Genomic DNA, 22,679 nt, shown 5'->3' with positions numbered 1-22,679 from the left:
ATCCCCTGGCTCTGTGCCTGATTTCTCTGGGGGTACACCAGCTGGTGACCCCTCACCATTCCTCTGCATCCAGCCAGCCCGAGACATTTGCCCACTAAAGAATCTGGCCGTTGGTCTGAAAAAGATTTGCCACCCCTGATTTGGAGAAAGCATGATGATCCATCCAAAGTTAAGTACTTTTAATAGTGTAGTTGTGCCTGTCTGCCAAGAAGTAAGTCCGATTTACTCTCAGAGAAGTGTGTACTAGACTGCAGCATAATGTTTCAGTAAACTCCTTAAAATCAATAGGAAAATGCTGTTGGCTTTCATTTATTATGGCTGTTATGTACCGCTTGCTTCTTAATATATTAATTTCCTTCTGCTTGCTGTTTAGGGAGAAGAAAGAGGTATTTGTTATTGATCCCTCGGGAAACTTGTATTACAACTGGCTGTTTTGCATCACTCTGCCTGTCATGTACAATTGGATAATGATCATTGCTAGGTACTTTAAAACGACACATCACTGCAGCATATTGATCCATATTAGGTATTTTGCTCTATCTTAAACAGAGAAATGAAAGGAAGCAAGACCCTTTCAACAGTAAAATAATTCTGCAGTGTCTAAAGGGGAAACCCATTAGATGGTTCAGCAGCTAACTAATGTGTTTGGCTAATCTGAGCTGTGAACAAGGAAGTCCTCAGCTCAAAATGTTACATCCGACTTAAACTTAGGCAGGCCACAATAGACATCGGTGCCATTTCTCCCCTCACTTATTGCAGTGTGGAGAAAGCAGTGCTTACTTGTCTGTAATGATTGCAGATATAATGTAAGCAAACAGCTTTGGACATTCGGAAAATGTATACAAATGTTGATGATTTGCTGAACTATATTGTGATAAATTTAGATGCAGAACTTCTCTGTGTAATGAGTGTTGCCCTAAATTTGATTTAGCCTCAGCTGCATGTGGGATGAGAGAATTTTGATTTGAGCCAGGCGGACAGCGAAAAGATGGTGCGATTGCTCTGCCATCCATTCCATCAGCATATCATAATTTGGTTATTTTAAACGTAAGCACTGATGAGCAAGCAGATCAAGATACAAAGAATACGCTTCAACTAGTTCTCACAGATACTTTGACCTGTGCTGGGAGACGTTTAATATTACTTTAACCAATGTTGGGATTCATTTGATTTTTAAACCTCCTTTTGGCTGCATTTTGCCATTTCCCCTAGAAGCTCAGACCACAAATGAGCAAAACACCGTAAACTTTGGGGAAGGGTTCTTTTGCATTGGCATGGTATGGGTTTGTAGTGGAATATATACAAACACTTAACACTGGACAAGAGTGAAGTAAAAAGGTCACTCATTGTGTACAAATCATGGGAAATATAAACTGAGAGTCTTCCCTCAGTCCCATTGAATTGTCTAATACCGATGGAAGTAGATTTCTATAGATCACCCAAATGCCCTTTGTTCTTTTGTAGGACAGAGGTAGGGAAACTGTGGCCCTCCCAGATGTTGTTGAACAACAGTTTCCATCATGCTGGGCCATGCTGGCTGGGGCTTTTTGAAAGCTGCAATTCAACAACATCGGGGGCACGGGGCGGAGCGGCACAGGTTTGTTATCCCTAGTTTAAGGCCTGCATTGCCAAAATGCTTACTTCCAAATTCTAAATTTTGAAATTCTGTTTCCTTTCTTACGCAGAGCCTGCTTTGATGAACTTCAAAGCAACCATCTAGAGATGTGGTTCATTTTTGACTATATATCAGACATTCTCTATGTTGCTGACATGTTTGTACGTACAAGGACAGGTAAGAGTATGCTCTGCTGAATCATATGGTCAGTAATTTTTTTGTCTGTTATACTACCTTGTTAAAATGAATAGCAAAGACAAGGTAACCTAGAAAGCTTTCTTTAGGGAGGGTTGTGCAAGACATTGAAAGTGTCTATGTGGAAAATGGCCCATCTTAAAAAGTCACCTATTTCACCACTAGAAATGATGTATCATATTCTGATAGTAACATCCCACATTGCCTTATCCAGCCAACTCAAGGCTGTCTCTTTATATAGTTCTAGATACAGGTAGGTAGCCGTGTTGGTCTGCCATAGTCGAAACAAAATTAAAAAATTCCTTCCAGTAGCACCTCAGAGACCAACTAAGTTTGTTCTTGGTGTGAGCTTTTGTGTGCATGCACACTTCTTCAGATACACTGAAACAGAAGTCACCAGACCCTTTATATAGCATTTATTGGAAGAATGATATTTTGGTTGCTCTCATTAATAAGTGACAATGCATATTAAGGCAGGATAGGAGTACCACCTTATTTAATTTAGAAAATGTAAAGTCTGCTTTTAAGGCTTAAGTTATTAAAATGACTGTGTGGGCAAACAAACCACCAAAGGCGAAATGCCAGAATCAAATAAAATCAAGCAGCCCTAGTAAATTCTTAACAGCAGCTGCTTAGAATGCAGCAGATCTTCAGCTCAGTCAGCTGATTCCTGGCGCAGCCAGTGTTTGGTCACCAACATTAGCTCAGCTGAAGATAGGCTAGTATAACTTGCACATCCTGACTCATCTGGCTGAACGAAAGCCTGTGTGGTGTAGTGGTTAAGAGCGGTAGTCTCATAATCTGGGGAACCGGGTTCGCGTCTCCGCTCCTCCACATGCAGCTGCTGGGTGACCTTGGGCCAGTCACACTTCTCTGAAGTCTCTCAGCCCCACTCACCTCACAGAGTGTTTGTTGTGGGGGAGGAAGGGAAAGGAGAATGTTAGCCGCTTTGAGACTCCTGAAGGGGAGTGAAAGGCGGGATATCAAATCCAAACTCCTCCTCTTCTTCTTCTTCTGCTGAGCTGAGGCTGGATTAAGTTCAAAAACAGGAAATTCCAGGGGTGTGGGACGGGCAGCACCGGGTGGGGGTAGGATTTAGATTGGCCCCTAAGCCTGTTCAGCCCAGTCATGGATGTGGCAACCCAATGTAAAATACTATTTTAGAAGCTCGTTTCCCCTCTGCCAGGCTGAAGCACAGCAGCAGCCACCACACAGCTGAATGAAGTTTGGATTTGGTAGGATTCCATCACATACTGGTGAATTTGGGTTGCAGAGTTATACTTGATTGCACAATAACCCCGCTTTGCCAAAAACACTGGTTTTCTTGTGATTAGGGAAGTGATGGAGCCAACATGCACTGGAAAGTGTGGGATAACACATGCTTTGATGAGCAGGATGAACTCTCAATAAACGGGTAATCAAGCAGTGCCCACAATTTTGTGGTTTGCATGTCATGGAAAAACTGTGAGGTTTTCCAAACAGTTACAGTGGTAAAGGGACCCCTGACCATTAGGTCCAGTCGTGGCCGACTCTGGGGTTGCAGTGCTCATCTTGCTTTATTGGCCAAGGGAGCCAGTGTACAGCTTCCGGGTCATGTGGCCAGCATGACTAAGCCGCTTCTGGCGAACCAGAGCAGCGCACGGAAACGCCGTTTACCTTCCCACCGGAGCAGTACCTATTTATCAACTTGCACTTTGATGTGCTTTCGAACTGCTAGGCTGGCAGGAGCAGGGACCAAGCAATGGGAGCTCACCCCGTTGCGGGGATTTGAACCGCCAACCTTCTGATCGGCAAGTCCTAGGCTCTGTGGTTTAACCCACAGCGCCACCCGCGTCCCATTGATACAGTGGTACCTCGGGTTAAGAACTTAATTCGTTCTGGAGTTCCATTCTTAACCTGAAACTGTTCTTAACCTGAGATACCACTTTAGCTAATGGGGCCTCCCACTGCTGCTGCGCCGCAGCCATGCAATTTCTGTTCTCATCCTGAAGTAAAGTTCTTAACCTGAGATACTATTTCTGGGTTAGCAGAGTCTGTAACCTGAAGCGTCTGTAACCCAAAGCATCTGTAACCCAAGGTACCACTGTAGTATTGGTAACAGGAAAAACAGAATAGTTCAGAATTTTCACCCAGTTATGGTTCCATTGGAGTTCACAGTATTATGAAAAAAATAATTGGGGGGATGAATACAGGTGTCCGTTTATCAAATTCTGTCATTTACCTGCTTCTAGATTCCTGATTTGGTGTGGAACTGGAAATACTGTATGATAAAATTCTCACCACTTGGCAGGATAATGCAGATAACTGGTTTACCAAGGAGTTACTAAATTATCATATATATTTGCCCTTTGCCATGTCAGTAAAAATAAAACAAAACTGCATCACAAAGTTATTTCTGCATTTTATTTTTAGGTTACCTGGAACAAGGCTTGTTGGTGAAAGAAGAACTTAAACTTAAGAAAAAATATAAGGGAACGGTACAATTTAAATTAGATGTACTTTCCATCATTCCAACTGATCTACTTTACTTCAGGTTAGGCTTGAACTATCCAGAAATACGAATAAACAGATTACTTAGAATATCACGTATGTTTGAATTCTTCCAGCAAACAGAAACAAGAACAAGTTACCCAAATATATTCAGAATTTCAAATCTTGTCATGTATATTATAATTATTATCCACTGGAATGCATGTATGTATTTTTCAATCTCCAAAGCTATAGGCTTTGGAACAGACACATGGGTCTATCCCGATATTAGCCATCCCGAATTTGGCCGGCTGGCTAGAAAGTATCTTTACAGCCTTTACTGGTCAACACTGACCTTGACAACTATTGGTGAAACACCACCTCCTGTGAAAGATGCTGAGTATTTCTTTGTCGTTGTTGACTTCTTAGTTGGTATATTAATTTTTGCTACCATTGTTGGTAATATTGGTTCTATGATCTCCAACATGAATGCTGCCAGGGAAGAGTTTCAAGCAAGGATTGATGCTATAAAACAGTACATGCAGTTTCGGAATGTGAGCAAAGACTTAGAAAACAGAGTTATCAAGTGGTTTGATTATCTGTGGACAAATAAGAAGGCAGTAGATGAAAGAAAAGTCTTGAAGTATCTCCCAGATAAATTACGAGCAGAAATTGCCATCAATGTTCATCTGGAAACTTTAAAGAAAGTCCAGATTTTTGCAGATTGTGAAGCTGGCTTACTGGTTGAGCTAGTCTTAAAACTACAGCCTCAGGTGTACAGTCCTGGTGATTATATCTGTCGGAAAGGTGACATTGGGCGAGAAATGTACATCATCAAAGAAGGGAAACTTGCTGTGGTTGCTGATGATGGAGTTACTCAATATGTGGTCCTAAGTGATGGCAGCTACTTTGGGGAGATTAGCATTCTTAACATTAAAGGTAGCAAAGCTGGAAATCGGAGAACAGCTAACATTAGAAGCATTGGTTATTCAGATTTGTTTTGTCTGTCTAAAGACGACCTAATGGAGGCTTTAACAGAATACCCAGATGCAAAGGCCTTGTTGGAAGAGAAGGGAAAGCAAGTCCTTATGAAAGATGGACTGCTGGATTTAGACGTTGCAAACACAGGAAGAGATGCTGAAGATATCGAGGAAAAGGTCAACCAAATAGAAGTAATGGTTGACTGTTTACAAACAAGGTTTGCTAGACTTCTGGCTGAATATGGTGCTGCACAGCAAAAACTGAAAATAAGGCTAGCACAAGTTGAAAGCATCATGAAAGCACCTATGGATTTTGATTTATCAAATTTAGAAGAAACTGAAGAATGAAAAGAGTAGAATTGTAGATATTGTAAGCACTGCCGAATCTGTAATAAAGAGTCTAATAAAAGACAAAATAAGGAGGCTTCATTGAACATGGAATCTGCTAATCTTGGCTGATTTTCTTTTTAAGCCAAGCATGAAGGGTATTTTCAATAATTTTACATTTTATCTGTTATAAGTGTGACTTCAGAAAATATCACTTGATCTAGATGATAAATATGCTAAAATCCCAATGGATCAAATTTTAGGTTAATTTGAACAGGAATCATTTTGTACAGTTGTATTGCATGATTACATTTTATATTGTGCCCTGTACAACGCACCTAGTATCAAGATAGTTGGTTGGACTCCTCAGCAGTCATTTTGATTTACAGATGATAAGTTTGCTGCACTTTCTACTCAGAACAAAGTCATCTCTGGTAGAACGTTTTTGTTTTGTAGCAACTGCCCAGAAAATTAGCCGTAATTATAAACAGTTGCAAGTTATCGGGAGAATGTGATGCGATAAAATTCCATACTGTTTAATAAAATATTTATTTAACTCCTTGTGAAAAATTTTGCCATTTGTATTGACTGGCTATACATAACCTCTGAGGATCATGTGCCTAAAGGGTTTTTTTTTGCGATGCAGCTGTAAATTCTTACCAGGAGACCTCGTATTCTGTGATTATCAACAGTTTTAAACATACAGCTAAATTATTTCTAGACTGCATATGGTGACTAAGTACGGTAGATTAAAACGAAGGCATAAGCCCTGCCCAAAGGTAAGCAAAGGTTGACTCCCTAAAAAATGGATAAGGTGGAAGAAAGACATCAGTTTGTAAATGGCAGCAGGAAGAGGTATATTTTGGAACATGTGCATTTCAAAATGCAGCACTGTTCTGTCAGTCTGCTAATAAAGCAAGGCTTTCCATCCAGAAGTCTTGATCTGGAAATTCATATAAAGGTCATGTGGCTTTTTTTACCCTGTTCTTTCCTTGGACTGCGGTTGGGAAGCTGTGCAGGTGCAACTACTTCTTGGGTCCCTCTGGTCAGTGATTTTGACCAGGCTGATATTTTCTTGGTAGGTGACCTTGATGCTCCCAGGGAGGTGATGTAATCTCTCAGCAGCCCTTAGTGTTCTGTAACCTCTTGATAAGCACATTCCATGTCTCAGTTCTGTTTTGGCAAAACATGTTGTGGATATTTAATATTTGTGCTCTCGCTGGTCTATATAGGCATCCCAAAAATAGGAGGGGGAAAATTATTAACTCTTGGTTTACACAGAAAAAAAACTTGTACTGCAACAATTAGTGACTATTCTTTGTAGTACACTGGCATTTTGTGTTTAGAGAAGCAAATATCAGTTAGCTACAGTCTGGATTAGGTCGCCTGATTTAAAAAAAGGGGCTTGAGGGATTTGCTTGCTTTTTTCAGTCCTTGGAAGAGACGGCTGAAATCTGAAAAACAGCACTTTTGAAGTATGTGTATGCACACACAAAAAAGTTTTTTTCAACTGTCCTCAAAACCTTTCCCTCTGCATGTTGCTTTTCTTCTTTTGCCATGGGACTTTTTTTATTTTGAGGAAGCATGACATGAAAATTGATTGTCTGAATGTGATTAATGTCAAGTGGTTTTGCTAAGTAACACAAACCAGAGGGGTGAGCTGGGGAGTCCAGAGAGCATAAACTCCCAGTAACATTTCGCTGAACAAATCTGGAACAAAACTTAGCTGTAGTAACTAATGGCCAAATAATAATAATAATAATAGTAATAATTTGTCTACTGCCCTTCATAAAAAACAAACCAATAACTTCCCCCTCCCACAAACACATTTTAAAAACCATAGAATGTTAATCAGCCAAACACCTGATTGTGGAGTGTTGTAAATAAAAATATGCCCTTTTCCCTTATGGGGTATCCAAGAGCCCATATATATATTATGTGTTAAATTTCTATAGACCAAAGTGACGCTGCAGGAAAAAGGCAAACTCTCCTAAACATTGAAATATCTGAGCCAGGGCGAATGAGACCTTGCACAGTTCCCTGTCGGGGGGAAACAGGCAGGGTCTAAATACCTGATGGGCGTGGTATAATAAAATAAAATAAAAAATTTAAAATATATTACTATACATATATATAATTATAAATATAAATAAATATAATACAAATATATATATAATTTTATAATATATATATAATTTATATTATATACAGTATATAAATTATATATATATATAAATTTTATATATATAATTGCGCTAAACGGAAGCGGTCGACGGCGCTCCTGATGCATTCTGGGTGCTGTAGTTCGTGGGTCGCTTCGGAGACCGTCGGTTCTTTACGCGCCGCACAGAGAAAGAGTGGGGAGGAGTCCTGCCACCCCACGGTTCCGGTGTTTGCACTTCCCACTTCCGATTCTCTGCCGCGAGGGATGCCGGGAGTTGTAGTTTAGGCGCCGGCACGCCGCGAGCTGCCGAGGAAGGGCGAAGAAGCGCTACGTCGGCTACACCTGGATCCTCCCAGCTGCTGCGCCTCATCCTCTGAAAGCGGGCGGGCGGCGACGGGCCTTGCGGCGGGGAGGGAGGAGGTGGAGGAAGAAGGATGGAGGCGGCTTGGCGCCAGGGCGGCCGGGGCCGGGGAAGGGGGAGAGCCGGAGCTGGCGGGGTCCCTGCAGGCAGCGGACCTGGCGGCCGGGGAAGGGGAAGGGGAGGCGCCTCCCCGGCCGCCGGGGCTTGTAGTAATAACGCCTCAGGAGCCCGCGGTGAGTATTTTCACAACCTCAAACACCTACCGTGGGGGGGGGGGAACCCCCTCATACTCCACTTGGGGCCCAGGTGAAATAGGAAAGGCATGAGGAGGTGTTTTTTAAAATAAAATAAAATGTATTGAAGGGAGAGCAAGAATGCAGCTCCCTGCAGCTGCTTCAGGAATGAGTGCATTTAATTTATTATTTTACACTGTGTGTTTGTTTTTGTGTGTGTGTGTGTGTGTGTGTGTGTGTGTATATATATATATATATATATATATATAAAGGCTTCTTGGTATGGTGGGAGAGGAGGCTTACATACACCCTTGCATAGCTTCTAATCGCCCTGAGCAGAAGCTGAAATCTTGTTCGAAGTATAGGTACTGTATGTATATCTTCATTAGGATACAAACCAGTTCATAATAGGGACCATTTTTATCTAAGGCGGACTCTCTTAAGCTCTGTGTTTTTAACATGTACAGTGTACGCTTGTTTTGATCCGTATTACGGTTAATGTTACTATGTTTTATACCCTGTCTTTCTCCCTAACAGGGACTCGAGGCAGCTTACAATAAGAGCAGTTGAAAACTGTTGGGTGGGAAATCATTTAAAACAACGACCAATTAAGCATTGGTAGAATTAAGGCAAATATAAAATGTATTAAAAACATAATTACAATAAAAAGGCACCAGCCCTTCACTAAAAGCAATCGGTTTCCCAAAGCCTGCTCAGTTATTTGATACATTGGAGCTGAGAAGTGGGAGCATGCCTGATTTTTGTGGCTGCTGCTGTAATTATTGAACATTTAGGTCATTTGCGATATTGTTGCTGTGTTTGACATCGCTGAACTTATTTGAAAACTAGACAAGTATTTATATGCAAATGTGCTTACATGACGCTCATTGACTTCCCCCAAAAGAATCCTGGAACTGTAGTTTACCCCTCACAAAGCTAGAAGCCCCAGCACCCTTAAAACTGCAGTTCCCAGAATTCTTGGGGAGAAGCAACGACCTTTAAATGTATGGATGTGGAATCCCCACACCGGAGAATAGAAGCAGCTATTTGGAGTAGAGATGCAGCCAATGGATGTATGAAGACTTAGGCATTCCCTTCCACTGCTGCTTTGCTCCAAAATGGCCCCTTCTGAAGCAGGAAAGAAAGCTGTTAAGGGTTTGATTATCCACATTTATGTGTAACTCTAAGTTGGGCCCTTAGATACAAGCCATTGTATGCCTTCTTCACCTTTGCAACAGAAGTGCAGGTGTAAATGAGCTTGTATACATTGCTTATGCAGTAAGAACCAGAGAAGTATAGGCTGTGTTTCAAGAAAATACTGAAACCAGCTGTGAAGAGTCATGTGCCCCTTCCAAGAATGCCAGAAGATAATGCCAGGATGTGGCCTTTGTAAAAAAATCTTCCTTTTAAAGCATCTAATGTTTGCCTTGTTGGTTAGATATTTAAACAGAGTTTTTATTAGTTGCATTTATTTTTCTGAAAGATGCTGTCACATTTTAAACTCTATTTAAACTTTGTTCCCCTAACAGAGCTAACCTCTCAGAAAAAATTTGATGAAATTAAGAAGGCTAACCAAGCTGCAGCTAGAAAGCTTGTTGAAGATCAATTTAGTTCCTCCTCTGAAGAAGAAGATGAAGATATCAAAGGAAAACATGGAAAAATATTGGCCAAGACATTTACCACTTATACAAATCAAACTGGTAAAGCTTTTATTTATTTATTTCACATGCCCTTGCCTTATAAAGACCTACCTATCACTACACCGAGATCATTATTCAGATAATGATTTCTATAATTGGGGTAGTAACACATTAATGAATGTTTATATTATAGGAACCATACAGTATGTATGTATGCTCAGAATTATAGCTCAATCTATCACAAAAGTAATAAGTGTAACAGTAAATGCAGCAGCTGTAGGAGACCGTATAACACTGTTCTTAAAAGATCTGCACTGGTTGCCTATTTGCTACCAAGCCCAATTTAAGCCTAAATGTCTTGGGACCAAGTTAACAGAGGGATCCCTTCTCCCTGTATCATTCAGCCTGTGAGTTGAGATTCACTGGAGATTTGGGTGACTGAAACTTTGAAAAGTACCTCCTCTTTGATAGTCCCCTGATTACGAAACAGTCTTCCCACAGACATTAGTCTCTTAGTAGTCATTATATGTTGGGGTTTAGAGAGGAATGGCCTTGATTCATGTATAGTTTCCATTTCGGACCATCAGTAAATGTTAGCGTGGCATTTTGTTTTACATGGAAATAAGAGCTTCACAAATAAGCTTTTGATTTATCCTTTGGCACCGGTCCTCTAACATTAGGATAAAATAGCACTGACTACTGCTTTGTACAAAAAACAAAATTGTCTTCCTGTCTTGTTCAAAGATGGAGATGCAAGTGAACTGGAACGCACGAGGCAGTACATGAATGATGCTTTTCAGTCTGGGGCAATGACGTGCTTGATATGTATTGCTTCAATTAAGAGAAACCAAGCGGTAAGCATCTTACACTATAGAGTATTGTAACAGTACCACTTCTTCAACATTTGCTGTTTAGTTGGAATGTATTTGCTCTTCAGTTAGAGAGGGCATATAAAGAAGTATGCTTTCGACTGTGCTGTCAATTCCTTTCAAAATGCTGTTGATAGCTTCAGAAAGTGATCAAAAGCCTCTCATTTTACAGACATTCGTATTGTGGCTGGGCATGAAAAAGTAATTTTGTTTTATTACTTTGACTGCCTGAATTGGGTCCAGCTGCAGAAATCCAACCTGTTCTCTGCATCCTGTTACATTTATTTAGGGAATCATCAACACATCCCCCCCTCCCCCGCCTAAGAAACCACAGTAAGAGCTAGCGGTACAATTGAAATTACCACTTCTGATACTAAAATTGCCACGTGTTGAAATCATCAGTCAAGCTCTGGCCTTCAGCACTCTCTCACTTGTGCACTCTTGCTCGGAATGGGATGGATCCTAGCCAGGACAAGCATACTCTGAAAGGGGTCAGGTCCAAGGAAGAGTGACCTCTTTGAAGGACAAATAATAATAAGAAGAAGAGTTTGGATTTGATATCCCGCCTTTCACTCCCCTTCAGGAGTCTTAAAGCGGCTAACATTCTCCTTTCCCTTCCTCCCCCACAACAAACACTCTGTGAGGTGAGTGGGGCTGAAAGACTTCAGAGAAGTGTGACTGGCCCAAGGTCACCCAGCAGCTGCATGTGGAGGAGTGGAGACGCGAACCCAGTTCCCCAGATTACGAGACTACCGCTCTTAACCACTACACCACACTGGGAGAAGAGATACGTACCTTTCTTGCACTCTGAGCTTGTTTGCACATCACAGTAAAGCAAACTGTGGCTTACCAGGACTTTGAGAATGTGTTGGCTCCCAGAAAGGCTCCTCTCCTGGTCTTTTTAGTGCAATGCAAGATTGGTTTAGTGTGCCATCTGAACCTAGGATCGTGGTTAAGGTATTTCCTCCTTAACCACTGCCTGTACCAAGGTTTGTCCTCTGGTTAATGGCTAAGGAGGAGAGACCTTAACCACAATCCTGTGTTTGGATGACACACTAAGCCAAACCTTGGCTTATCTGCTTCATTGTGCTATTCTTAATAATAATAATAATCATTAATAATTATATTATTTGTACCCTGCCCACCTGACTGGGTAACCCCAGCGACTCTGGGCAGCTTCCAACAAATATAAAAACATAATAAAACATCAAATATTTAAAACTTCCCTATAGAGAGCTGCCTTCAGGTGTCTTCTAAAAGTTGTATAGTTATTTATCTCCTTGACACCGGGGGGGGGGGGGGCGTGCATTCCAGAAGGTGTTAAGGCACTCTGCCTGGTTCCTGTAACCTCGTAGTGAGGGAACCACTAGAAGGCCCTTGGAGCTGGAACTCACTGTCCAGGCTGAATGATGGGGGTGGAGATGCCCCTTCATGTGTACAGGACCGAGGCCATTTAGGGCTTTAAAGGTCAGCACCAACACTTCAATGAACACGGTGGGCTCAAGATGCTCTCCAGGAGTCAGTATGGCCACGTGGTCTTGGTAAACTATAGTGTGGATTGTTGTGAAATACAGAAATTGTGAAATTGCGTCTGTCATGCTTTGACCACATTTTTTTAAAACTACTAAATAAGTCTGTGCTCCATTTGTTTAAACTCTATAACATACCCTGTATTCAAATACCGTATTTATTTGAATGTAATATGCACCTTTTTTGGCCAAATTACATTGCGAAAATTAGGGTGCGCATTAGATTCAACGGAGCATTCGATTCATGTAAATACACTAACAATATATATATTTTTTGGAATAAATAAAATGCTGCTTTACCCAGCCTGATAACAGGATCTACATCAGGACATAGCACAATAAATAAAACCCAATATTCACCTTAGGTTTTTTTTTTTTGCGGCGGTGGGAGAGGAGGATTGTTGCATATGTGTGTTGAATTTTATACGCCAAATCAGCATGTTTACTTGGAAAGGCCTTTGAAATATCTTTATCTGCCTTCTAGGTCTGGAGTTGTTCTGGATGTTTCTGCATATTTCACATGCCTTGCATTCAGAAGTGGGCTAAGGATAGCCTTTTTCTAATATCTTCTCCATTGACAGATGATGATTTCGGAAAGAGGGATTATCCATGGCCCTGGTAGGCTTTTACGGTTTTATTTTGAAAGCTCTTTTATGTGGTGGGAAAACAGTACTTAAAAGAAGAGCCAGACAGCTGTATAATGTGTGCTCTAATGTTGCATTTAATGAAAAAATTCCTTTGCATTTAAGTATCTTTAGCAATCCCAGGGTACGTTGGTGTTGTGTGCATGAAAAATACCATCTCCGTGACGGAGGACTTGGCTGCTCTGTGAGCACAGCCAACTAAAGTTAAACACATTTAAGTAGCAATGGGTGAACTTAAAACGTTGTAAATCAGTTGAATCCCACACCATTTGCTCAGATGAAAGTTCTCTGTTTCCAGAACTTTTAGTATACACAGCTTTAAAGCTGGGGAAATGCTCCCGTTGAAACATAACATAACCAAAAATAAAATAATGTCTGAGGACAGAAAGCCGGATTTCTTGCCTCTCTTTGCTACCCTGGTTGGCATAATCTGCCCTTTTGATCTTCCCTTGAATTTTGACCTGAATTCTTTTCGCCTCTAGCCTTGTTTAATGGCAAATGTGATCCTGTTTTGTTATGTTGAGTGGTGCTTAGGGTTAAGCAGTTGCACAGAGTGGAAATGTGAAATTTCCCATTGAGAATTTTGATCTCTAACCTCTTCATTCAGTGCACAGTTGTAATCATAATGTTAGTAACACAAAAAAGTCTTACTTGGGTACAATATGGATGGAAGTCCATACACTGAGCCAGACAGCGGTTCTTTTGAGTGGGTGGTTTATTTTTATTTTTTGAAGAAATAGTGTTTGGTTTCCTCCCTGCGGGATGGATATCTCTGCATCCTGTTATATCACTGGAGGGTGAAGTGACCTTGGTGGCGCAGAGTGCTTTTCACCAGCTTAGGCAACCTCTTTGGAAGACTATTCTTATATGGGACTGCTCTTGAAGATGGTAGAAACTCATTTTCGGTCCAGAATAGAGCTGCTCTGGTAGGATCAAGGACCAGTTGCTGGGAAAACATCTCATAGATATTGAAAGAACTCCATTGGCTTCCAGTCTCTTGCAAAACACAACTCAAGGGCTTCACTTTTGAAATCCCTACATGGCTTTGACCTTAGCTACCTGAAGGGACACCTGCTTCCATGTCAAGCTTCCATGAACTAAGACAATCTGCTAAGTGAGGCAGCTGGCAGCCAGGGGAAACGTATTTTTGATTGTGGTGCCTTCTCTGTAGAACTCTTTCCTCAGAGAGGTTCATTTGGTGCTTATGCTGGTATCTTTTTGGCAACAGGTAAATACTTTTATTCTCTGGGGCTGCTTAAACCGTTTTCTCTCTTTAATGCTGCTTTGACTTAGGATCATAGAAGTGTAGAGTTGGACTTGGTCATCTAGTATAACAATAACAATAACAACAACAACAACAACAACAACAACAATAATTAATAATACATTTTTCTTTATACCCCACCCTCCCCGGCCAGAGCCAGGCTCAGGGCGGCTAACACCAATAAAATCGCAGTACAAACATAATAGGGGGGGGGAAACCAATTTAAAATACAAGTTAAAATGCAATTTAAAATGCAGCCTCATTTTAAAAGTAGCCGATAAATTGAGACCATAAGGGGAGCGAAACATAAGGGTCAGATTGAGTCCAAACCAAAGGCCAGGCGGAACAGCTCTGTCTTGCAGGCCCTGCAGAAAGATGTCAAGTCCCGCAGGGCCCTAGTCTCTTGTGACAGATCGTTCCACCAAGTCGGGGCCAGTACTGAAAAGACCCTGGCCCTAGTTGAGACCAGTCTAACCACCTTGTGACCTGGGACCTCCAAAATGTTGTCATTTGTGGACCTTAAGGTCCTCCGCGGGGCATACCAGGAGAGGCAGTCCCGTAGGACCAAGCCACTGCAGTGCAGGAATCTTTGGCACAATGTGGCTCTCAAATGCATGACCCTGAGATTAAGAGTCTCGTGCTCTACTGACTGAGCTATTTGTTTAAGAATGCATTTGGATGGAACCTGTATTTTTAATACTATGTTTTTACATGCATCTCTGTAAATTTCCTGGAGACCCATTTTTGAAAGGCAGTGTAAAAAATCCTGTAAATAAATAAATCTATTTCAGTTGCTAATGGTTGATGTTATAGTGTCACAGTTCCCCCCCCCCCATTGTTGGTAAACACTGGACTTTGAATCGGCATTTAGCATCCATAATTGTGGCTGCATCACTGTTGCGGTTGCAGTAAAGTCGTATACTTCAGCTGAACTTTACCAAAGTCTCTGTGAATTTTTCATCTGATCTTTCAGTCCAAAGTGCAGATTTGAGTACAAGCGATCGGAGACTCCCACTCGCTACTACTGCTACTGCAGAAAGGTAGAGGACCCGCCACTTGATCCCTGGCTAGTTCCACATTCCTGTGGCCAAGTATGTGAAAGAGATTTCAAGCCTCCCTGTGGACACAGGTGCCTGCTACTTTGTCACCCAGGTATGTGATGTTAATGTAACTGTACGTAAGCTATACAGTCATACCCTGGAAGTCGAACGGAATCCGTTCTGGAAGTCCATTCGACTTCCAAAACGTTCGGAAACCGAAGTGTGGCTTCTGATTGGCTGCAGGAAGCTCCTGCAGCCAATCGGAAGCCGTGGATGCCCCGTCAGACGTTCGGCTTCCAAAAATAGTTTGCAAACCGGAACAGCAACTTCCAGGTTTGTGGTGTTTGTGAGCCAAAACATTCGGGAACTAAGCTGTTCCAGAACCAAGGTATGATTGTAATTAAAAGCCTAGGGTGGTGCGGATTTAAAAATATAATATGGTTACATGTGAGTGAACTGAATTTTTACATCAGGTGGCACATTAAAAAGTTGCCAATAAGTGAAAGCTTTGAGATACTAGCCACTACTTACTGTATAACTAACATGCACATACTAAATACAATATAATACAATCTCACACATGGATTTCTCAATGCGTCATCACAATAGCTTTGTGAGGTAGCTTAGGCTGCCCTAAGTTAACCAGTAAATTTCAGGGCAGAGAGGGGATTCGAATCAAGGTCTCCCCAGTCCCTGTTGATTCTGACTCGACAACTCGGATGTTCTGTGCTGGAATATCATTTCTGTGATAACCTTTCTTTTTCTTATTTCTAGGTCCTTGCCCGCCTTGTCCAAAGATGGTCACAATAGCCTGCTACTGCAAGAAGGCTAAGCCTGTGCCACGAAGATGCAGTACCAAAGAGTGGTCATGTCAGCTGCCCTGTGGGCGAAAGCTGCCTTGTGGACAGCACAACTGTGAGAAACCTTGTCATCCAGGTAGATGTTTCTGTGTTGGATGTTACTTCAGGTTGACTCTCATTTTTGTCAGCAGGATCAGTTTTCTCCCGCTCCTATTCTAACACTCCCAGTCGCGCCCTGTTCTTCTCTCCAGTGGGTGAAGAAATTAAAACAATCTCTGTCCAAGCTGTATTCTAATATTTAACTCTGCCTTACCTTTAGGAGACTGCCAGCCCTGTCCAAGAGTCAGTAAACAAGCTTGCATCTGCGGTAGGCAAGTAGCAGAGAGGCTTTGTGCAAGTCCTGTATGGCAGTGCAATCAGGTAAGTTTCCTTAAATGTTGCCATGTTTTGTCATCACATATAGGGTTTCGTTATATAAGAAGGGTGGCGGGTGTTACCAGCGTTGACTCTGTCCCCCACCCCAACCTCTAGCAAGAAATCTTATGTGTTAACATGAAGAAGTATAAGGGGTTTATGGCGTCATTTGGAAAAACAGCAATTTTGGTCCCAAAAGGTTGTTTTCTGCTGCTCCAGAGAAGCGGACACAGAGCAATGGATCCAAACTACAAGAAAGAAGATTCCACCTAAACATTAGGAAGAACTTCCTGACAGTAAGAGCTGTTCGACAGTGGAATTTGCTGCCAAGGAGTGTGGTGGAGTCTCCTTCTTTGGAGGTCTTTAAGCAGAGGCTTGACAACCATATGTCAGGAGTGCTCTGATGGTGTTTCCTGCTTGGCAGGGGGTTGGACTCGATAGCCCTTGTGGTCTCTTCCAACTCTATGATTCTATGATTCTTAAGCAAGGACATTTGTTTTGCAGCACCTGTCTGCCCACTGAGCCTCTTCATTCCTACGGTAGCAGTAGTGTGTGCTTAGTTTTTCACACATGGCTTCTCCATTTTGGCTTTATTTATGTTAAATAAATCATGGTAATACGCCATGTGTTGTTGTTCAGCAGAGGTTGTATTTACCTTATTTTAAGACCTGCTAAGGAGCAGGTGGTTGTTATTATGTCCTGACACGTAAAACCACAGAGTTCAAAGAGCACCTTCTTCCTTTTTAACATGACTGTATGTGGTCTAAACCACAGAACCTAGGGCTTGCCGATTGGAAGGTCAGCAGTTCGAATCCCCGCGATGGGGTGAGCTCCCGTTGCTCGGTCCCTATAGGTACCGCTGCAGCAGGAAGGTAAACGGCGTTTCCGTGTGCTGCTCTGGTTCGCCAGAAGCGGCTTAGTCATGCTGGCCACATGACCCGGAAGCTGTACGCCGGCTCCCTCGGCCAATAAAGCAAGATGAGCGCCGCAACCCCAGAGTCGTTTGTGACTGGACCTGACGGTCAGGGGTCTCTTTACCTCTTTACCTTTATGGTTAGCAGCAGACCTACCAGCAGGCTTGCAACTCAGCTGGGTTTACAGGCTGGGGTATAGGTGTGCTGGTTGTCTGAATCATCGCTTCTGTGCTGCAGCCACTTTGTGTTGCTTTGGTTGCAAATGCTGCTACACGTGGATCCCAAGGGTATCCATGCTATGTGCTGGAGCTTTCCAGCCCCTTCCTCATCACCAAAGCTCCCTGTTGATCCCACCCTCATCCTTGAAAACCCTATTACAGTGGTGCCCCGCAAGACGAATGCCTCGCAAGACGGAAAACCCGCTAGACGAAAGGGTTTTCCGTTTTGGAGGTGCTTCGCAGGACGAATTTCCCTATGGGCTTGCTTCGCAAGACGAAAATGTCTTGCGATTCCTGGGGTTTTTTTTCCGCTCCCCACCCCATTTTTCTAAGGCATTAAGCTGCTAATAGCCTTTTAGCAGCTAATCCGCTAATCCCTTAAGCCTTTAATAGCCGCTAATAGCGCTAATCCGCTAATGGGCTTACTTCGCAAGACGAAAAAACCGCTAGACGAAGAGACTCACGAAACGGATTCTTTTCGTCTTGCGAGGCACCACTGTACTCAGGGAATAGGGATTACTTCAGATGGTGTAGGCTACTTCTTCTTTGGGAAGGAGAAATTGGGAGACTGTCCTCTGTGACCAGAAGAACCTTCAGCTTCTAGAACAGTTCTGGATCCATGCCATAGCTTCTAGATAGACTAGAGTCTGTGGCCACATTTTATGCAAGTGACTATGAATAAAAGGTTTCACAAGAGAGCCCAATAATTCCTCGTTTAGCGTGCGTTTGACGCAGTGGTTATTACAAAATACAGTCGGTTGCATTCAGCAGTGCCCTCTTGTTGGCGGAACGCTCCTTGATCCAGTGGAGGCTTCCGTCATCAGCACACGAAGAAGCGTCATCTTTTTTGTTGATCTTCCTCCCCCTCTGCAGCTTCCCACACATGAACCCAGTTCTGTTCAAGAGTTGTGGACGGTGATATGCAGCTGCTGAGGGGAAAGGAATTGGTGAAAATGACCTCCCTCCCTGTTATGCTGACTGACTGAAGTATCCACTGAATCAAAGAGCCTTCTGTCAGCAGGGGGACGTCATTGGATGTAACCCAATATTTATAAGTCTCAAAGCCCCTTTGAGGGCCTAGACTTGCTCGTTTTATGGCATAAAAATGCGAAAATAAACACCTCTCACTTTTTCTGTTGTCTCCTACATGGCATGGTTACACATGAAGGAGGATGGGGAAATTTCAGCACATTCAGCCTATCTTAGCCTTGGCATAGCAAGCTTCACCTGCAGAAATTTTCCTTTTTGCTGTACTTGTTACAAAACAAGAGGAGGGCTCCTAGTACCTTGTAGGCTCCCCCCCCCCCCCGAGTTTGAAAGTTTTAGTTTATATCTTTGTGCTGTATTACTTTTGTTGAAAAGTAAATAAATAATTTTGGTCATACTGTCCATGGCAGTGAACAGTCTTGCCTTTGCAGAAAGAGCCTCTGCAAAGGGCTGTGTGTACAGCACGGGTGTCAAACACAAGGCCCGCGGGCCAAATCCGGCCCGCCAGACCTCGTCATGTGGCCCGTGTAGCCGCCGCCGGCCGCCAGCCTTCACCTTTTATTTTCACTTCTTTTTTTTTTACACAAGAAAGCCGCCTCTTCAGCACATGCGCGGCCTGAAAAGCAGGCAGGCGGGTGGGCGGAGCCTCTGGAGACGAAGCAACGCCCCCACTCCCGCTTTCCCTCAGCGGGGAAAGAAATGACGAGCCCAGCTTTTTATCTGCTCCAGTAAGGCCCGCAAGCGGAGCTCATGCGCGCGGCGCCCCTGCGACCCCTGCCGCACGTAGGCCGCGTCACGAGCCTCTCGCTGGCCACGAAGTTCTCCGTATTCATGGCGGAGGAAAGTGAGGGAATGATTTTTATTGATTTAGAGACGGGCAGCTACCCCTCTGCCCCCCTTGGCTACACCCATGATGCTAAGGTTTTCCATTCCCTCCCCCCATTTTAATTATTAGTTTTGTGCATCCCCTTCCTGTTTTGCTATATTTTTAACGACTGGACATTAAAATTGTTTTAAAGTTGCCCTAACCTTGTTTTCTTGCATGGGATCAAAGTTTTGTTTTTAGAATTTGAAGATCTGTGGCCATTATAATAATTTGACAATATATCATGTAGAATTAATGTGCTCAGAATTTAGTGATGTAAATATATTTGTTTTCAAACAGGAAATATTTTTGCTTCATGATGCTGTTTATTATTATCAATAATTGAATGCAGTGACAATAATTTATGATAATAAAGAGTGGACACATAGTCCTACAGATACAACCGGCCCTTTGAGGGTGATCAAACTGCTGATGCGGCCCCCGATGAATTTGAGTTTGACACCCCTGGTGTACAGTAAAGTTCTCTGCTTGTAGAGCTGAGATGCATTTTACATCTGCAGTCTACAGTTCCCTCCCTGAGCTGTTTCAATGATCAGAGCTTCACTAGCGAAATATGAAAGCTGCATCATTCATTTATTTTTTTGCAAAATACAGTGGTGCCTCGCAAGACGAAAAGAATCCGTTCCGTGAGTCTCTTCATCTAGCGGTTTTTTCGTCTTGCGAAGCAACCCCATTAGCGGATTAGCGCTATTAGCGGTTTAGCGGCTATTAGCGGCTATTCAAGGCTTAAGGGATTAGTGGATTAGCTGCTAAAAGGCTATTAGCAGCTTAGTGCCTTAAAAAAAGGGGGTGAGGAGCGGAAAAAAACAACCCAAGAATCGCAAGACATTTTCGTCTTGCGAAGCAAGCCCATAGCAAATTCGTTTTGCGAAGCACCTCCAAAACGGAAAACCCTTTCATCTAGCGGGTTTTCCGTCTTGCGAGGCATTCGTCTTGCGGGGCACCACTGTAGCCAACTTTCGTTGCTCTGTGATTAAAATGTAACGTCACAGAAAAATTACCCTCAATGGCCAAACATCATACTAAAAAACATCATACTAAACCAGTGGTGTCCAAACTTTTTCAAAGAGGGCCAGATTTGATGAAGTGAACAAAGTTGTTTTTAAGGATTTTCGCCCAAAGTTGCAGAGCTTTTTTTAAGGATTAAAGTTGTTGGCGGACTTATTCCTTTGGGGGGGGGCAGCTCTCCGTCAGTGTGTTGGCTCCTGGGCAGAACAAGCCGAACAGCAGGCGCTCAGGGGCTGCAACAGATTCATTTCTCAGAATTGCTTGGGGGGCGGATTAAATTGACCAGGGGGCTGGATTTGGCCCCCAGGCTGGACTTTGGACATGCCTGCACTAAACCATAGTTTGGTGTGACCAGAATAAACTGGAATGAGGTTCAATGAACTTTGAGTTCGGAAGCTTCCATGCCTCCAAACTGATTTATTCCAGAGCTTGTTGGTTCTGATGAAACTACAAACTGCGGTTAAGTAAAAGCTTCCAAACTCCTCCCAGCCACATAGGAAGGAAGAGTGAACTTGCACGCTCACAGCTGATACATACACATTGCACTAAATTGTGGCTTAGCATGCTGCTGGAATATGGCCAGTCTGTAATTGCTTGTCATCTTTTCTTGCTGAACAAGGCTGATGTAACTTGAACAAAGCTTTGCTCTGAAAGCTGTTTAATTCTTATAACAATATGGTTCAGGAAGAGTTCACCTATTCCTCTTTATTAACATGGAATTCAGGGAGTGATCACCTTTTTCCTTCTTGCATTCCATTGGATTTTTGTATTTCGTTGCTTTGTTAAATTCCTCACTTGCATGTGCTGTATGTGTTTTCCCAACAGGTGTGTGGCAAAACATTGCCTTGTGGTTATCATGCCTGTGAACAGATTTGTCATGCTGGCTCTTGCGGGGAGTGTCCCCGATCTGGCAAAAGGAATTGTCCATGTGGAAAGTCAAGTAAGAATGTGTTTCTTTTCTGCCTATCTAGCATGCATCCAGTTCACCAATATAGCTAAGCTTCCTAAAATCTAAACTGCATTCAAATACAAGTTAAAGTACAGTGGTGCCCCGCAAGACGAATGCCTCGGAAGACGAAAACTCGCTAGACGAAAGGGTTTTTCGTTTTCTGAGGTGCTTCGCAAGACGGATTTTCCTAAGGGCTTGCTTCGCTAGACGAAACGGCCCTGCCTCTCGTGTCATGGCGATGGTCACTGCACGCACGCTCGCTTCCCCGCTCCTCCGGCTCCCTCCCACCTTCCGGCTGATGGTTAGTGCCTCGCGCCACTGCCCACCCCCCTCGCGCGCTCCTCTCAGAGAGCCGTTGCCGCCAGCGCCTCTCTCTCCCTGGAGTCGCGCTCCTGAGCCCCACCGCCCTCCAGCAGCCACGTCGCATGGTGGCCACAACGCGCAGGTGAGTCTGAGGTACCGGCTGCGGCAGCTGTCCTGCTTCTCTCCCCCCCCCCTCTGTTAGTGTTTAAATGCAGTGGTGCTTCGCAAGACGAAAAACTCGTACAACAAAAAAACTCGCGGAACGAATTAATTTTGTCTTGCGAGGCACCACTGTAATACAATAGCAGACTTTGGTTAAATTTAAAGTTTGCCCAGAATGAGGTTAGACACAAGACCTGCCTAGCCTAATTAAATTGGGCCCTTTATATAAAAACTGTAACTCCTTTTCTTGACGTAAAGCCTTATTTTTCATGAAACAAGAGAGGCAAAAATGTAGCTTTCATTTTTTTCAATTGTGTATAGTAAATGACAGAAGGTTTGCTGTTTTGTTTTGACTTAGAATTTTCTTTACCGTGTACGGAGGATGTGCCTACATGTGGAGACAGTTGTGACAAAGCTCTTGACTGTGGGATTCATAGATGTTCCCAGCGCTGCCACCGAGGTCCCTGTGAAATCTGTAGACAGGTTAGCATTTCTCTTCCAGTTCAGTCACATGTTTTTGAATAACTTTCCATTATTTCAGGACTTCTGAAGTACTTTATCTCCAACGAGCTTCCTTGAGGCAGAGAAAACAAAGATATGTTTCTTCTTTTAGCTGTCCTCTCCCTCTCTCAGCTCAGGAAACACGCTGTCTCGACTGCTTTGTGTCCTCAACCAAAAAAAAAAAAAAGCTACCACAACCCCTAGCTC

General features: G+C 43.0%; 2 protein-coding genes across 9 annotated transcripts in view; both read left to right on the top strand.

The window, feature by feature from the left end:
* LOC310685618 (uncharacterized protein) overlaps positions 1-22,679 on the top strand; it is an 850,221-nt gene that overhangs the window by 565,506 nt on the left and 262,036 nt on the right. The window lies entirely within an intron of this gene.
* NFXL1 (nuclear transcription factor, X-box binding like 1) overlaps positions 1-22,679 on the top strand; it is an 82,722-nt gene that overhangs the window by 15,824 nt on the left and 44,219 nt on the right. For 5 of the 7 annotated variants that reach the window (XM_083458107.1, XM_083458106.1, XM_083458108.1 and 2 more), the window contains 10 exons: positions 374-526; positions 1,686-1,792; positions 9,874-10,044; positions 10,729-10,838; positions 12,867-13,000; positions 15,264-15,442; positions 16,105-16,266; positions 16,450-16,550; positions 21,383-21,497; positions 22,330-22,454. In XM_083458107.1, coding sequence (XP_083314233.1) covers positions 374-526; positions 1,686-1,792; positions 9,874-10,044; positions 10,729-10,838; positions 12,867-13,000; positions 15,264-15,442; positions 16,105-16,266; positions 16,450-16,550; positions 21,383-21,497; positions 22,330-22,454 — 1,357 coding nt within the window. Of the gene's footprint in view, positions 1-373; positions 527-1,685; positions 1,793-7,996; positions 8,345-9,873; positions 10,045-10,728; positions 10,839-12,866; positions 13,001-15,263; positions 15,443-16,104; positions 16,267-16,449; positions 16,551-21,382; positions 21,498-22,329; positions 22,455-22,679 lie in introns of those variants that run through there. The other 2 variants (XM_083458111.1, XM_083458112.1) reach the window with 2 other exon arrangements.

Source organism: Podarcis tiliguerta, assembly GCF_965153285.1.
Source record: "Podarcis tiliguerta genome assembly, chromosome: 9".
Taxonomy (NCBI): Eukaryota; Metazoa; Chordata; class Lepidosauria; order Squamata; family Lacertidae; genus Podarcis; species Podarcis tiliguerta.
Note: the sequence above shows the minus strand (reverse complement) of the source record. Positions and strands in the feature narration are given on the sequence as shown.